The sequence below is a fragment of the Mus caroli genome, chromosome 10 (assembly GCF_900094665.2).
Source record: "Mus caroli chromosome 10, CAROLI_EIJ_v1.1, whole genome shotgun sequence".
In the NCBI taxonomy this organism is placed as follows: Eukaryota; Metazoa; Chordata; class Mammalia; order Rodentia; family Muridae; genus Mus; species Mus caroli.
The window spans coordinates 70,370,819-70,388,942 of NC_034579.1; the positions used below are offsets into that span (position 1 = coordinate 70,370,819).

At 45.9% G+C, this 18,124-nt stretch overlaps 1 protein-coding gene across 3 annotated transcripts in view; it reads right to left on the reverse strand.

Annotated features, from left to right (window-relative positions):
- Dip2a (disco interacting protein 2 homolog A) overlaps nucleotides 1-14,173 on the reverse strand; it is a 79,173-nt gene extending 65,000 nt beyond the window's left edge. For 2 of the 3 annotated variants that reach the window (XM_029482677.1, XM_029482676.1), the window contains exon 1: nucleotides 13,995-14,164. In XM_029482677.1, coding sequence (XP_029338537.1) covers nucleotides 13,995-14,085 — 91 coding nt within the window. In that variant the 5' untranslated portion in view covers nucleotides 14,086-14,164. Of the gene's footprint in view, nucleotides 1-13,994 lie in introns of all 3 variants that reach the window. The other variant, XM_021174591.2, reaches the window with a different exon arrangement.
- Nucleotides 14,174-18,124: the final 3,951 nt, after the last annotated feature.

Consider the following 18,124-nt stretch of genomic DNA (forward strand, 5'->3'; position numbering starts at 1 on the left):
GAGGACCACCCTCAGCACACAGAGGGCCATGAGGACCACCCTCAGCACACAGAGGGCCATGAGGACCACCCTCAGCACACAGAGGGCCATGAGGATGCTGATGCATGATTTCACTTAGTAACACTGCAACTTGTGCACAGGGCTAAAGCATAAGTATTTTAAAAACATCATATACTAATACTATATTTACTCCAGAATATATTCAAATGTGACTAAATCAAAATTTTTAAAAATTGAGGCAGGGTTTAACTACACAGCTGTGGAACTCACTAAGAAATCAGGTTGGCCTTCAGCCATGTGCCCAGCTATGGTCCTGTCTTAAATAGATTTTATGATGGTGAAGGTATCAAAGGGCACTGAGATATTACACAGGTCAGCTACCTGCTTGATGCTCACCATAAGATAAAGCAATCCCACTTTTATCAACGGAGGCATAGCCAGCCACAGATGGCTGTTCTCATGTTACAGCGGTATGCATCCCATGAACCCATTCTAAGTTTCATGAGTTCTGACTCAAAACTGCATTTGATACAGAGACTTCCAGCACCATACCTTACCCTGGGCTTTAAGCTCAGTAGCTTTCAATAGGATATTGTAAATGAATGTCACAAATGGCCAATCACTGGACTTGCAAAACTTGAGATCTGGTTGCTACTGAGTATGTATCACTTTTAAACCAACCTAAAGCTCAAAGATGTTGAGTGAAACCATTATGTCATTGGTCATCTGTATTCTGTGTTCATATGTAAACCAGCTGCCATTATTTTTATATGCCCAACATGATAGACATTGGTCCCAAGCACACACTTCAGAGAACACAGCCACATAGAGCAGGTAGGATCCCATAATGGAATCCTGGCACTGAGCTGGTACAGCAGGGAGGAGGGGACTCAAATGCAAGCTTTCTAAACCCAAGATCAATTCTTTCATGGGGAACAATAAAACACAAACAAAGAGACAAACAAGAGAGCCTTGTTCCCAACCACTACATAGAACTGGTGAGGCCCTGACGGAAGGCAGAGAGAGCTGTTTATGCCTGAACATCCAGGCATCTGTGAACTCTGGAAAGAATTGTGGCTACCCCTGAGCAGCCTTCTCTAGTGGTTGGAGGGCAGGTGGCTGCTCTTCCAGACTTCCAAGAAGGTACAACATGAAGCTGCAGCCAATCACTGCTGCTAGAGAAACAGACTTAGGAGTCGAGAGCCCATGAGGGCACTCACTCACCAAATGATGTCTAAAAACTTATTGTCAAAAGCACTTCATTACTCTACAAAGGTAAGACGTAAATGCTGTGGGTAATAGCCAATAACTGTGTACTGCCTAACTGTCCATCAGAAAAATATCCTGTCATGCATCTTTATTACAGACTATTGGCTAATGTAAAACGTCCTGGTACTTGACATGACTCATGAACTCCTACCAAATAAAGAGCAAGCCAAACAACAATAGAGAATGATCTTGCTCTGATAAAAGTAAAGGCACACACACACACACACACACACACACTCACACACACACACTCACATACTCTCACACACACACACTCACACACACACACTCACACACACTCACACACACACACACTCTCACACACACTCTCTCACACACACACACACTCACACACACGTCGATGTGAATTATCTGCATGTGCAGAATAGATTGCAGGGAGGAACACAACCCCACAGTCCTGCTTATTTGGCTCCAGGTAAGGTGTCAGACAGATTTCTATTTTCATTTCATACACTTCTGAACATATTCTTTAGCATAATAACCACATGCCCTTTCGTATGTGGGAATGTGTGGAAGATGATCTGGCAAGGCTTTGGTTACAGATGTTAGTGAAGAAAACTAGATAAATTCTATGTATTACTTAGGAAACTTCTTATGAACCTAAAATTATTTCAAAATAAAAAGTTTTAAAATATTTGCAAAAAAACTGTGTAGAATTAGCATTATTTCTTTTTAAAACTTACTTTGAGTTTATGTACATGTATGTTTGTCTGCATGTAAACATGTGTGTCATGTGTGTGTTTGATGCCTGCAGAAGAGGGCATTGTATCCCCTGAAACTAGAGTCGTGAACATTTGTGAGCCACCATGTGGGTGCAGAGAATCAAACCCAGATCCTCTGCAAGAACAGCCAGTGCTCTAACCACGGAGCCAGCTCTCCAGCCCCATGTTCCTTATTGTATGTATGTATGTATGTATGTATGTATGTGTGTGTGTATGTATACACACATACACACGCGCGCGCGCGCTTGCTGAGATCTGCCAGGAATACCTTGCCATCTGGAAGACTTATTTTCCAGAAGACACTTAAATTATAACTGCAATCTCTTTAATAGCTATGGGAGTAGTCAAGTCACTGCTTCATTTCACTGAGTCCGAGTGGTTACTGGTTATCAGAAATTTATTCTTTTTACCTGAGCTATTGAACATACACAGCATGCTCAGTCTCTCATCCGCTTAGCACCTGCTGGGCCCACAGCAACACTGCCGCTTCCGTTCCTGATATTGGTGATTGGTATCTTTGGCATAACTATAGATTACACAGCAGTAAAAAGAATGGGTCACAGACAGCTAATATGTGTGTATGTATGTATCATATATATATATATATATGACATTACACCAAATGAAAGAATCCATTTTCAAAAAGTGCATCTTTGTAACACTAAAAAAAAAATTGGTATGAAAGAGAAAATACCCACAATTGCAGGTGTTTGGGTTGTGGGACAGGACACAAAAGGGCGTCCTGAAGGCTGTTTCTAAACACAAGGTTCTAAATATAAAGACGTAAAACACAGAAGCAAAAGCCACCTTACTGCACAGTTTAAGTTCTTTATAGTCAACACCTAAAAGTGAATATCCACTATGCTCCCTAAGTGCTTGCAGGCCTATCTCATCCATTCTTAATTCAAAGCAGACTCCATACATGTTAAGCTTAATAATTATCTTCTTTTATCTCCAAGTTTTTGAAGACACGGGAAGATGTATTCACTAAATTGAATATTCACACAGGAGAGTTCCACTTACAGCAATAGCAGAAGTGTGGAGTCCTAAATGACCGCCCCACCTGCCCCACCAAAACAACTGGGAAAACTGGATTCTTAAAAGTTTTTTTTTTTTTAATCTGAGACATTATAAAATTAGAAAAGAAGTGACAAACCAGAGGTTAATTTTCTGCTGTAAGAGTCTGCCAATGAGGAAGTAGAAAGCAGGTCACTGGGCTAAGCAGAACTGTAACAGACACACAGCGCATTCTGAGCTCACCAAAGCACAGGAGCCCTGGGAAGTGCACAGACCATCTGCTGAGTAACTATACTTAAGATACGAATGGGCCCAAGCCTGGGAAATGGTTCACTGGGTAAAAGCACATGCCACCAAACCTGGTGACTTGAGTTTGACCCCTGGAAGCCACATAGTGGAAGAAGCACACAGACTTCTACAAACTTGTCCCCTGACCTCCGTATGCATGTTTTCCATGGCGCGCACACACACACAGAGACAGACAGACAAACAGACAGACAGAGACAGAGAGACAGAAACACACACAGAAACAGAGACAGAAATAAGTTGGGCTTTTTGGTTTAGAAAAAAGAATAAGGGCACTTTCAGGGGTCTGGTACCAGCTTTAACTCACATTACCACGAGCAGACAATGAGATCTTGGCTGGCATGTGCCCCACCCACATGCCAAGGCAAAAGTAAACCCGCTATGGAGAGAACATGGCATTAACTAGAAGCAAAATTCACACCACAGATACAAGGCCTAGTATTTGATTAGAAATGATTACACATATAGGGTAGTATGAAACTATAGCTTAAAAACCACGAAATTTAAATATAACCATGATCCGTATATTTTATGAATTAGTTAAAAAGCAAGAGGATAAATTTATATAGCTAAAATCTAGAATCAAAAGATACCATTGTAAATCCAAGAATCGGTTTAATAACTGGTGTATGTAAAACCATAAATCAAAAACATTGTGGCCGGGCGTGGTGGCGCACACCTTTAATCCCAGCACTCGGGAGGCAGAGGCAGGCGGATTTCTGAGTTCGAGGCCAGCCTGGTCTACAAAGTGAGTTCCAGGANGCCTGGTCTACAAAGTGAGTTCCAGGACAGCCAGGGCTATACAGAGAAACCCTGTCTCGAAAAACCAAAAAAAAAAAAAAAAAAAAAAAAACATTGTGAAGATAAATTAAAGATGACCAAGGAAACATACAGCTATGTATCAAAACTGTAAAGATGAACAATGTCTTTAACATTAGCTATTTGAGAAGCTGTAGTAAGCCGGCCACAAGTTCAACGCCTACCTCAGCTACGCAGTGAGTTCAAGGCTAACCCCTCTGAGTGGACTATGGAAAAAAGAAAAAAAAACGTAGTGGGAAACTCATCAGGCCATCTTCTATTTGTTTTGGGATATACTCAGGAAGCTAGATGCTGTAGTGTGTGCCTGTAAGACCCAGCTACATTGCAGGATGAATGGGAGGAGGAATCACAGCAGCAGCACAGGATATACTTTCTACAGGAGTGGAGGACCAGGCGACGGGCACAGGGAGACTCTACCCCCTCGTGCTGTTTCCGTGAGGACACTTCGTCTGGCAAAGGCTGCTCCCTCTAGCAGATCAGCACCCGGCCCTTGAATCTCCTTTCAGCCTTCTGAGACCTACGTGCACGTCCACCTCTCTTGATAGAACTGGTTTGACCTTTAAGATAAAGGGAACCTAACAGACAACAGAAGCCCTCAGAGTGCACAGCCTGATCCACACTCCACTACCAAGGCTGACGGCCTGGCCTGCACAGACAACAGACTTCTCCCTTAAGAGAGAAGCCCCTGAAACAACACACTCCTTCCCCTCTGCCAGCAAGGGCCTGAAGTGAGACCCCAAGGCCGTCCAGGGGCCTGGCCAACACCATCAGAAGAGTATGTCAACTCTCTTCCAAGTCTAAGTCTGCCCTGAGGGAAAGATAAACACCGGGCTTGCTCCTGAAGACAAGGAAAAGGAGGGTGTCCCCGTCACATAGGAAGACAGCAAGCTGACGGTAGCTAGCTGGTTCCTCCGTTCTTCTAGTCGCTCTAATAGCAAGCTTTGTAACTAGCATGCAGGACCAGTCTAAGTCCAAACACCTTCAAAACTACCAACCACAAGCGACGTGACATGCGATGGCAATTTTCTAACCTTGCTGACATGTCACATACAAAGGACATTCAACTAACATATTGGATATGGTAACAGACACGTGCTCAAAACAGCAAGCAACTGGATAGCTGTTTTGGACACCCATATTAATTGAACCCCTGCTCTCGGCCTCTGGCCTCTTCCTGCTCTGCCAGTCTGTCTCATCATGGGAACAGGGTTTCTACACAAACACATACTAGAGAATTTAACTCTCTTCCTCTTAAAGTAAATGACAGTCCTGAAGGGGTTAGAGGGGCTGTGGAAGAGCCTTCGGCTCCTTCTGTCTTCCATGAACACGGTCCTCCTATGGAACAGGCCCTCACCTCTATGGGCTTCCTGCCTGAAGAGTCCTAAAGGAACCGTTCCCAGTTTAAATGTCACTCCTCCTTAAGAGCCTGTCCTGTTCAGCCTCAAGGAACCCTGGTCCTGAACAGACACGCTCACTCTCACCCCATCGCCCCCCATCAGCTCTCAACACTGGCCATGACCTAAACCCCCTTTTGATTTTACTAATATTACCGTCCCTCCAAGTCAGGGACATCCATGTCAGGGACAATCCTTCAGCACACACTTGGTGGCAACAATGAATGGAGCGTCCATCTGTGGCTCAAACCTCACTGCAGAGCTCAGACTGGCGCATTACAATTCACAGCACTTCTCTGGGGCTCTGTTCAGGCAGGTTCTTTCTCGAGAATCCTAACGTCTTCACATGCCTCTCCCCTCAAATTCTGCTGTCTGCGACTCTCTCCGCCTCGTGATTACACACCAGCACTGCAAAGCCCAAAGCCTTCATTTCTCGCCCTCCCTCCCTGCGCCCTCGTCGCCACCATCAGAAGCCACTGGAGGTCCTTCCGACTCTTCTGCTGCCTCGGCAGCCAGGGCTCTGTCTAAGCAGCCTTTCTGGTTCTGCTCGTTTTTTACTTTTGGAAATGAAGTCGGGTGTGGTGGCACACGCCTTTAATCCCAGAGGCAGAGGCAGGTCAATCTCTCTGAATTGGAAGGTAGCCTGGTCTACACAGTGAATTTCAGGCCAACTAAGGGCTATATAGTGAGACTTTGTCTAAAACAAAAGGTGGTAAGTGAAACTACTGGGTGGGTGTCTACTGTCCAAGGGTTGTCACTGGCTTTCACACATATGACTCGGCTTTAAAACGTTTCCTTTATTCTTGACAACCATACATATACTCAGTGAAGTATAGTCATTTCTGCCCCATTCCCCACTCCAACTTTATGTCTTTTTTTTAATAACCCGCTAAGTCCAATCACTGCTGCCTTGACGTGCATTGGTGTGGAGTTATCAACTGGATCACAGGAATCCAACAGTTCACATCTTCAAAAGGAATGACTCTCCTCCCCAGAAACTGCCAACTGCCATCAGTGTGTCACATTGGGGTGCGTGGCCTAGAGATCACCCACCCCATCTACGCCAGAATTTTGACTGGCTTACTCTTCTACAGGGCTTGTGCATGAGTGTCATGTGTGTACAGCCATGAGCAGACAGCACTGGAGTGCCATGCCTGTACAGCCGTGACCAGAAGACAGCACTACAAAGCACTCCGCCCTGTCTTTTGGTTCCTAAATTCTTTCTGCCTCCTCAGGCCTTATGAGAAAAGAAGGGAGAAGATGGGGAGAGATACAGATGTCTATACAGGGCTGAGCAATTCAGACTTTTAGTCTCAAGACTCTGACCAGTTATGAATCTCTCCACTGACTGCCACCCACTGCAAAAAGCAGCGTCTCTGACCAGCTAAGAGCAATGGATCTATGACTATAAACATAAATATTTAAGGGGCACTTTAGGAGTACCAGCGTTTGGCAGTTAACAACAGTCGGATCTACCCTAGGACCTGTGACCTATTCAGCTACGTGTTTTTTTATCAGGATTGTAGAAGCAAGCAAGAAATTTCCTCCCTTGGAGAACACTTCAAACCCAATTGTTATCCTATGCTAGACTATCATACCCAACAGGCACAACTTGACTGGCCAGTTGGTCCTGCAGGGTCCAGCACTGGGTAAGTCCACTGATGTCTTTTTCCCCTCAGTAGTCTGCCTAGAACCTTCTGGAACTATGAAAGCAAGCAGTTTCCTGGTCAGCTTGACATTGTCTTCTGTGTCCTACAACCAAAACATGTGATGTCTTCAGCAATGTAGTCTTACCATGTAGTCACAATGGGTGACCAAGAACAATGGAAATAACTTTGGTCACCTTGGAGACCTGTGGGACACGTGTCATCAGTAACTTGTAGGGAAGTTCCCATGCCTTACACCAAGATTTTCATTTAATAATCCATGTCCTCCAGGAGTAACACTGTCCACCCATGCAGGGATACTCTAGTCAAACCTTTTTAAAAGCTGTATTTTAAAATTAGCTTACAGGGGCTGGTGAGATGGCTCAGCGGGTAAGAGCACCCGACTGTTCTTCTGAAGGTCCAGAGTTCAAATCCCAGCAACCACATGGTGGCTCACAACCATCCGTAACGAGATCTGGCGCCCTCTTCTGGAGTGTCTGAAGACAGCTACAGTGTACTTACATATAATAAATAAATAAATCTTAAAAAAAAAATAAAATAAAATAAAATTAGCTTACAAATGGGCTTCCAGGGGCTTCTTCATGCGTTTTTGCTTAGCCTACCTACTACTTACTGTCCCTCTCTTTCATTCACCTACCCTGATCCCCATGTAATCTTTTCGCCTCAGTATTCCCTCCCCTCCTTCCAATTCATGCATCTTCCTAACGCTCCAACTACTTCTTACCTGGGTTGCTAGAGTTAGGTTGTTGGCTGAGAGTGTCTTCTACATGGACTTTTGCACACACTTCCTTTCTGCTCCCTGGACTCCCCCATTTTTTCCCCAGGCTCATCCTTGCTTAAGACTTTCCATTCCCAGAATTCCATCTCTCCACTTTCCTTCCACCTCTAAGCCACTGACCTGACCTTCTCCAGAGAGGGCTGCTTTCGCATCTCCTGGCTTCTGGTCGTGCACCAGGCTGGAGAGAGATCTGAGCTAAGCTCTGCATATGGGAGAGAAAACACAGCCTTCATCTTTCTGGGCCTCAGCTCGCTCTGTATAACCTTTTTCCCACGCTTCATCCACTTACCTGCAAGTTGGGTTATTTTACTTTTCCTTACAGCTGAGTAATATTCCACTGTGCATATTACCACATTTGTGCCTATCCATTTATCTGGATACAGACATTTAAGTCAGTTCCCTTTCCTAACTGCTGTGAAGACAGCAACAGTGAGCAGATATCTCTGTAGAAGGCATAAAACCTACTGGGTGTGTGCCCAGGAGTGGTATAGCTAGGTTATATATGTTCTTTCTCTCCCTCTCCCTCTCCATACACACTGCTTTTGCTGTCATTTGTGTTCTTGATTGTGACCATCTGACTGGGTTAACAGAATTTAAGTAGGGGTTTTTATATTCAAATAATTTGATGATGGTGATGATAATGATGATGATCGCTGCCCCCCTCCAGTCATCCCCTCCCACAAATCTCCCCCCATATCCTCCTCTTCTCCTCTTAGTGAGTGGGTGCCCCCCCAACACATCAAGTCACCCTCTCACACTGAGGCCACACAATTTTCATTTCTCTCATGGCTAAGAATGCGAACGCTTAAAAGTGCTACCTAGCTGTTTGTACCTCTTCTTTCTGAGAATTTCTGTTCAGTTCCTTGGCCTCATCTTTTAAAACCAGGTTGCTTATATTCATGATGTTTAGCTTTTTAGTTCTTTGTACATTCTAGTCATGAGCTCTGTGTCAAGTGACCGGCTAGCTGGCAAAGGTCCCCCCCACCCCCACCCCTTTCTGTGGCTGCCTTTGCTGTGTTTTGTGAGGTCCCATTTGTTAACTGTTGGTCTTTTTCTGTGCTACATCATCCATGCTTAGAAGTGGCTTATTTATTAGGGTTGCACTGCGGTTGTAGAGTACTTTTGGTAAGACAGTCATCTTCACTATATTAATGTTTCCAATCCATAACCATGGGCTGCCTCCTTCCCATCTCCTGGTGTGTTCTCACCTTTCTTTATCAACTCCAGTTTTTCATTGTAGACTCTTCTTATAAGCTGGCCATTTTTCCCCTAGGTCCTCATCTGTGGTGTGGCTACTGCAGAGAGGACTGTCTCAGTGACCTGGGTCAGCCATTGGTAATCAAGAAGGCTACTGATTTTTGTATGTTGACTTTGTGCCCCGCCACTTTGATGAGTGTCCTTGTAAGCTCTTAAGGGTTTCTTGGTGGAGTGTCTTTGGGGCTCTTCTCTATAGAGTCATAGCATCTTCTTTTCCTACTTGTATCCCTGTTATTTGCCTCACTTCCTATATTGTCCTAGCTAGACATCAATCACTACGTTGAGTAGTAAGTGGTGAGAGTAGCCTCCCTTACCTTGTTACAGGAACACTTTGAGTATGATGTTTGCTATAGGTTTGTCATAAACAAACTTCATTACACTGAGATATGAACCCTCCATCCCTAGTCTCTCTGTGACTTTTATCAAGAAGTATTGATGGATTTTTACAGGTTTTTCTCTATAACTAGAGTGGATCATGTGATATCTGTCTCTTAGTCCATTAATGTATTGAATTTCATTTATTGATTAATGTACACTGAGCTATCTCTACAGTGCTAGGATAAAGCCAATTTAGACGCGATAAATGGTCTTTTTCCCATGTGATGCTGAATTTCGTTTTGGGGAACTTTATTGAGGATTCCATGTCTTTCTTCATCGGGGAGGTAGGTCCGTGATTTCCTTGTTCATGCGACAGCTCTGTGTGGTTTTCGGTGTCAAGGTCATATTGATTTGGTCAGAGTTTGGAAGCTTCCCCTCCTCTTCCACTTCATGGAACACCTTGCGTAGCACTGGAATTGGCTATTTACTGTTCTGGTAGAGTTCTGCAGTCAATCCCCCTGGCCTCGGGCTTTTTCAGTTGGGAGACTGCTTCAAGCTCCTTGCTTGTTATACAGTTGCTCATTATAAGGTTCATTTACCCCATTTCTCTCATGACCATGACCCATAACCAGCCCACCTACTTAGGATGCCCTTCTTGTCACCCAAGCTGTCCACTGCCAATTTATGGCAACCTCCCCAAAGCCCCTCCCTCTCTACAAGGCAAAGGGGTGGACTGAACATTCCTCTCTTTGGGACAATGGCTCAGGTGTATATAATTGGGTGCCAGTGGGGGATTCTATTGCTTTTGTTCCACTCTGTTCCTTGGTTTTCCTGTATTAATTTATGTGTGTGAGTGTCTGGCCTGCATGTATGTTTGTGCACCACATGTGTGTCTGGTGCCCACGGAGGTCCGAAGAAGAGTGTTAGATCCTCTGGAACTGGAGGTACCATGTGAACGCTGGAAACTGGACCAGGGTCCTCTGCAGAGAAGCCAGTGCTTCTAACTGCAGCTGACATGTCTGTGCTGCTGTTGCTGCTGCTTTTGATTTATTTCAACATGTTCAAGTTTCAGGGCTGTTAAGATGGCTCAGCAAGGGAAAACGCTGATCAACCAAACTTGATGATCTGAATTCAACCCCTGAAACCCACGGTGGAATGAGAGAACGATTCCCAAACATTGTCCTCTGACCTCTAAACACAGACCGTGGTACGTGTACATTCATACCCTGCCCCCAACACACACATACAACATTCACAAACATACACACACACACAGAACCTACTCTGAGAGCCAACCCTTATCAACATGGTACATGATAAATACCATGATAATGTTGAGGAATGAGACCATGTTTTATGAACAAAAACAGAGAGGTGCTTCTTCTGTCTAGTCATTGATGACAGACAGTTGAGGGGAGAGCCACAGGATTTTCCAGATTGTCCAGGTAACACCAACTCTCCCCTGCTTGTGTGCAGCTGAGAGAGGAACACAACTTTCTAGACTGCCCAGGTACTATCTCCTTCAGCACTGTTTCCCACGAAGGCAGCCGCTTACCTGTATTGAGTTCTTCCCGTACCCACCAATGACAAACCCAGGTTGTAAGGAATTCTTCACTTAGACAAATGTGTGTATTATTAAACTGACATTACTCTATTCTAAACCAGCAGTTTTTCTCTCTGCCTTGAATATGGGGGTGGGGGGGAGAGAAAGTCCCAGGAAAGAGAGAATCCCATAGTGGCCCATGCCTACAAGCCCAGCATTTGAGAGACAGAGGCAGGCAGATCTCTGTCTGGTCTAAAGAGTGAGTTCCAGAACACCCAGAGCTACCCAGAGAAACCCTGCCATTTCAAAAGAAAAGAAAGAAAGAGGGCTGGAGAGACTGTTCAATGGTTAAGAGCACCAACTGCTCTTCCGAAGGTCCTGAGTTCAAATCCCAGCAACCACATGGTGGCTCACAATCACCCGTAATGAGATCTGATGCCCTCTTCTGGTGTGTCTGAAGACAGCTACAGTATACTTATGAATAATAGTAAATAAATCTTTGGGCCGGAGCAAGCAGGGACTGAGGGAGCGGGGTTGACTGGAGCGAGTAGAGGTCCTAAATACAATTCCCCACAACCACACGAAGGCTCATAACCATCTGCACAGCTACAGTGTATTCATAGACATAAAAATAAATAAATCTTTAAAAAGAAAGAAAGAAAAGGTCATGATCAAGCTATTCTGTACGCAAAAAAAAAAAAAATCAAAGTTAAAAGATACTGAAATACTCATTTTAGGACTATGACACAGTATATATGAAATACTCGTTTTAGGACTATGGCACAGTAATAACACATTCCTTTCGTTCATAAATAAAACACCTTGACTGTTTCAAACCACTTACACACACTGAGTAAACCTTTACAAAGACCTTGAAATGTCAGTAAAACGTTCACCTCCTTTTACGGCTGGCCAAGCCCAAGTTCAGACATGTTATAAATCAGTGGCTTGCCAGGTGACACTTACGAGATGCCAGCCTCTATGTGAGTTCTCCAAAGGTCTGCCTGAAACACAGTCTGTATCACTAGGCATCTCCGAGCCCAACAGGGACAGCTACACATCACAATAATCCCAAGCTCTAGGGTCCAGTGGTAAGGTGTGAAAGTTCTCTGAGAGCAGGGCCATGGGCAACCCTGCCAAAGTAATCATTTAACCTATGTGGCAAAATGAAATGTGCCAGACTAGAAGAGGGCAAGAAACTATGGTTACTGACTCTGGGGTTGCCGGCGCACTCTGCAGTCTCCTGCTATTAACTCTGAACTGTCTGCCCCCTTCCTCCACGTAAGCTGTTTTTTCAGATCCTCACCATGGCACACACCTTATACCCTTTCCTTACACAAACCCCATGTATGTCTAAACCAGTATCAGTATAAGTAGATTTAATTTACTTAAGAGGTACTTCTTCCGCTGATATACTCCAGTCCTGCCACAAGTTATGAAGTTTTTGCTTTGAGGAAATAATTTAATTAACTGTAAACTCCTAGCGAGCATTAAAAGCTATATAACCCTAAGGAACTGAAATAACTGATATTCTGGAGCCGTAATGAGGAGCAATCTGCAACAAAGTCTTTGATATGCAAAAGCCAAACTACAACTATGCGATTTCCCCTGGGGAGCCATATCAAATCCAGTACAATAGACCTTTTTTTCTCAGAATCATTCCCAACCACGCCTCCAAAGAGAATCAAGAATTCTCAAAACGGAGCTGGAGAGATGGCTCAGTGGTTAAGCGCACTGGCCGTTCTTCCAGAGGACCTGGGTTCAAGTCACAGCACCAACATGAATCTCTGGCCTCCAGGGAACACCAGGCATGCATAAGATATACAGACAAACATGCAGGGGAAATGCATATATTTAAAAGGAAAAAGAGAATTCTCAAAAATTCACTAAGCCTACCACAGCAAAGCTTAACAATCTAAATGGGGTGGGGGTGGGGGTGGGGGTAGGGGGGATGAATTCTAACAAGTTCTAACTGCATTTAAGTCTCAGAAGCAGAGTTAACAAGCACAGATGCTTTCCCACCAGGGTTGGGGGTCAGTTTATGGAGAACAGAACTCTTTTCTCAGGCGTCCAAATTGAGGGCGCCACTCCCCATCTCTGGAGTTCTATTATTTCCCTAGTCTGTTTCTAACAACCACTTATTTGACTTTTTAACTTTTTAAAAATCCTCACATAGAGAGGGCTGATGGGTTGGCCCGGTGAGCACTTGCCCTCTAATCTGACAACCTGAGTTCATTCCCAGAACTCACAAGGTGGAAGGAGAGCACCAGCTCCCAGCTCCGTGCATACTGACCTCTGACCTCCCCACGCAGGCACCATGACCCTTGCCTGTCCCCCACCTCCTCCCCCAGTGTAAAATACTTGTATCAAAATTCCGTAAAGGAATAAACCTCTTAAGTGTTAAACACGTTTTACATGTTTATAGGTTAATGCACTTCAGCCTCATAATCCACAAGGCGCAAGTGTACTTTTGCTTCGTTTTATAGATGAGGAAACTGAGGCTCACGAGGCAGTCTGAGGTTCCAGGGGTGGGGCTCGGCTTCTGCATCCCGGGCTTCCTGCTGGCCGACAGGCTGCAAGGCACACTCTGGAAGCCCGGACCTGGTCCGTGGCCTTGACGGTCGGGCAGCAAGAGTGCGCCTAGGCCCACCTCCCAGCCAGTCCCTCCCGGTGTCCTTCGGAGGCCGGGCACCCGCCAGTCTGCAGAAGCTGGCGGGCTCTCCGGCGAGCGGCCCAGGCAGGGATGCCGAGGGGAGGCCGGCGGGGATCCCGTATGAGGGTACTCGCAGGTTCCGGGGGTGACGCTCCCGGAGGTCTCTGGGCGGGGTCTCGGGCGAGGGTCCCTGGCGGGGTGGGGGGTAGGGGGGAACCCGCGGCTCTCACCTTCGGACAGCTCCAGCTCCAGCTCCGCCAGGCTCTCCAGCACCTCGGCGGGCAGCGGCGCCGCCTCCAGAGGGCATCCGCGGTCGGCCATGGCCGGTGGCTCAGGCGTTCCCCCAACCGAGGCCTGCAGACCCGCAGCGGCCGCCCGCAGCCGGCAGCGGGCGGGGCGCGGCCGGGGCTGCTTCGCAGGGGCGCGGGCACGGGCGCGAGCGCGGCTGGCTCCGGCTCCGGGAGCGCGCTGGGGACGCGCGTGCGCGGCTGAGGGGCGGGGCAACGCTTGCGCGGGTACGCCGGGCCGGCCCCGCCCAGCAACTTTAAAGGCTCGGTTCCATTGGCCAATTAAAGCACGCCGGAGCAGCCCGGAGCTTTACTCCCCTTCGGGGTGCGGGAGGAGTGGCGGGCGGGGGAGCTGGACAGAGGCGCCTCGGGAGATGTGCGACCCCACTGAGCGGACTTCAATGTCGCCCAGGAGACCCTCCTCCCGGATCCCCACCCTCTTCTTCCTCAGGAGCCCTGTTGGCACGCTTAATTCTGTCCGCGTTCCTGCTATGGTGTCAGCTAACTCTGGCGGGTTTTCCGCCGCCCTTAAAGTGTGTTTGCTTATTGCTTTTCACAATAACCCTGGAAGCACTCTGACATTGACCAAGAAGGAGCTCTGGCAGTGTCTCAGTCCTTGAGATGTCCTTGGGGCATGGAAGCATAGATCTGACATGTTGGAAACCTTAGTGGGATTTTTGAAGAAGCTATTACCAGAGTGGCGGTATATATACACATATACATATATGTATAAACATGCATATACACACACACATACATACATACATACATATATATACACGCACACACACAATTTTATTTCTAGTACTCATTAGCCACCCTCTTGCCACTGACTACATATATTAAAAATCCCAGGTAGGCAACAAAAAAGACCATTTTGGAGGCTTTCAGTGAGCCTAATATTACATCCACAAGGAACAGCATTGGAAGGTGTCCCCGACTGATTTTAAAACATCTGATCTGAGCTGACTAATCTGGTTATACAGGCAGGAGGTGTGGTATGCAAACGAGGGACTATTTATTTCCGCAGGTCACAGGTTTATATAGGAAGCAGTCACAAGCTTTGCATGAAAGCCGGTCAACACCTCTCACGTTTCTCCGATCAATGGTTTCTTCTAAGGAAGTGTTCCCTGTCCTCTTGAATGAATAATAGCTGCTGAAAGTTCACTGGTCGAGGAAAAAAAAAGCATGTGGGCTTCGCCTTTCGAGGCGGGTGCACTGTCTGGAGTGGGTGTGGCCAGAGCAAGGCTTCCTGAACCAGGTCTCCTGGATTCAATTGTAGTAGATTAGCTTGCTGCTGGAGTATTTTCACATTGACTGTAAAGTACGGAAAACAGCCACACTTGAAGGCATTCCAGCAGGTTGCTGGGGAAGGAGCTGCTTAGCTGACAGTCCCTCACTCTAGGCTGCCAGGAATAAGGAAGGGAATAATGTCCTTGTCCTTCAAAGAGCTGAACTTTTATTTATTGACGTCGGAACAAAAAAGTGTTTACAATAAAGACTTAAAAATTCAACACAAAACGTTTTAAGCAGCATTTAACAACACTTTAGAGCATTTAACAATTGTTAAGGTTTATTTTATGTGTGGGTGTTTTGCAGTACCTGTGCACCACATGCATGCAATACCAAAGAAGTCCAGAGAGGGCGCCAGATGCCCTTCAACTGTAAGACTGCCCTTAGCCACCATACTTCACCATACTACAAAAAACCCCCAGAGGTTTCTTCAAAAGCAACAAGCACTCTTAACTGGTGAACTGTCTCTCCAGTCCCCCATTTATCTATTTTTAAGCATTTAGCCACTGCTTTAGGGCTCTAGGGAGCATTGGATCCTTCTGTCTTTCTCCACAGCTCAACAGGCTGAACAGGGGTATAAACCCTGCATGGTGACCCAGTGAAACAAAATACCCAGCAGGTAAAATGGAACTTCTTAGTAAGAAACAGTGGGCAGATAATGGCAAACTACAGTCGATCAAGAGCCAAACCCTATGAAATTGCATGCAAAAAAAAAAAAAAAAAAAAAAGTTACCTGCAGTGGTATAATTAGGCCAGGAAGGAAGATCCCAAGTAACTCCAAACAGTAAAATGTGTAAATGAAACAACTCTCTGTAGCCATTGGGTCTTCTCTATGGTTGCCACAATTCCCTAATAATGACCTGGGGACTTACTTCTGAATTAATGCAAGTCCTTAAGCTAGGCTTGTTCCCCAACTGGCAGTACTCAATTATCCTGTGTAGACTATCCTTTATCTACACATGGCTAATTACCTCTCCTCGGGTTTATACATCCGACTTCCTCCAAGTCTGCAGTGAATCTCCCGCCTCTCCCAGAGTTCTACTCTCTCTACCAGGAACTCCCACTTCCTGCCTTTTCCTAATAGGCCATCAGCTCTTCATTGACCGGTGATACTTCCACACGGTGCACAAGAGATTACCCTACAATTCTCTAAAACCAAATCTGGAACCTTGTTTGAGGAAAAAAGCTGGGCCTGTGACATCTGGCTTGGAGGTGCCCGTGTATCTATTTTCAAAGATTTTGACCCCCTTAAACTGCCTGGAAAATTTTGCCTGTCCACAGACTAGGGTTCTAATTAAACCTAGCATTGCCTCCTCTTCCACTTGGCAGAAGCTAGAACCAACCAAGAGACACACCCATGAATGAGTCTGTGAGGAGAGGAAACTTTCTCCAGAGTGGGCTATGCCTTATAGTAGTATCTTGGACAAAAAGAGATGAATAAGCCGGGCGTGGTGGCGCATGCCTTTAATCCCAGCACTCGGGAGGCAGAGGCAGGTGGATTTCTGAGTTCCAGGACAGCCAGAGCCATACAGAGAAACCCTGTCTCGAAAAACCAAAAAAAAAAAAAAAAGATGAAAAAAAAGAGATGAATAAAATCAGCTTTGCCTGCCGGCCTGCCTGCCTACCTTCTTGCTGGTGACTGCATGTAGCTGTTGCTGCTATAGGTCTTCTTATCATTCGTTGACATCAGAACCTAGGTCCTTCTTCCAAAATGGACTAACGACCAGTGACTGGCCAGGAATCCTCCGAGCCTTTAGCACCAGATCAGGAATCACAGAGACATCCAGTTTCTCAGACTGAGCAGCCATTGGCTCTTGGTCTCCCTGCCGGATAGCCAGTTTGGCTGCCCAAGTAATTGTGCTGTATATTCAATGCTAGCAAATCCCTTTTCAGTTTACATCCTATTAGGTCTGTACCTCTAGATAAACCTTACTAATACCCCACCTGCGGGATACTAGACATAGAATTATGGTTACTTCTGAGCATAATTCAGATAAACATGAGATTCAGAAGGGGTTAGGGCCCTGAGTCCCCACCTCTCCCTCCAAAAAGCTATGTGTTCCTTTGCTGCACAGTGGTAACGAAGGACTGGGAACCGAGCTGGCTCAACAGACAGTTTACCACACCAGAATTCTGGAGGCTCGAAGACAAGGTGTCAGACACGATCGGTTCCATACAGAACTATACAGGATAATCTGTTCTAGAGCTGTCTCCTGGCCTCTAGTGGCTGCTTCTAATCTTTGATGTTCCTTGCCTTATAGATGCCTCACCCCCATCCATGCCTTCGTGTTCATATGAGATTCTTATGTGCCAGTGTCTATCAGTGGACACCAGTCAAACCTAATATGAGAACATTCTAATTAGCTCACGTTAACTTAATCATCTGTAAAGACCCAATTTCGACTAAGGTCATAGTCATATGTACTTAAGGACATCCCTTTGGTGAGGGAACAGTTCAACCCATAAACATAACACACAGCCAACACGTAGACACTGGCAGGAGCTGAGGGGGCTACCTGAGGCTGGATTACTCCAGTGTTTAATGAAGCAAGCTGGAATGTCTAACTGGGTAGCAGGGTTCGTGGTCATATGAGGAATCTTTCAAGAATGCCTTCACGTCTGAAGAACCGTAGGATCAATCAATCAGTCAGGTGGGTCACATGGAGAAGGGGCTGGAGGCTGGTAATACACACAGTTGCTTCAGCGGGAGAGAGAAACCCTGCAAGAATCCAAGGGCTTGCTGCATCCTAGTCATTTTTAGGGTTTGGTGGTAAGGTGGT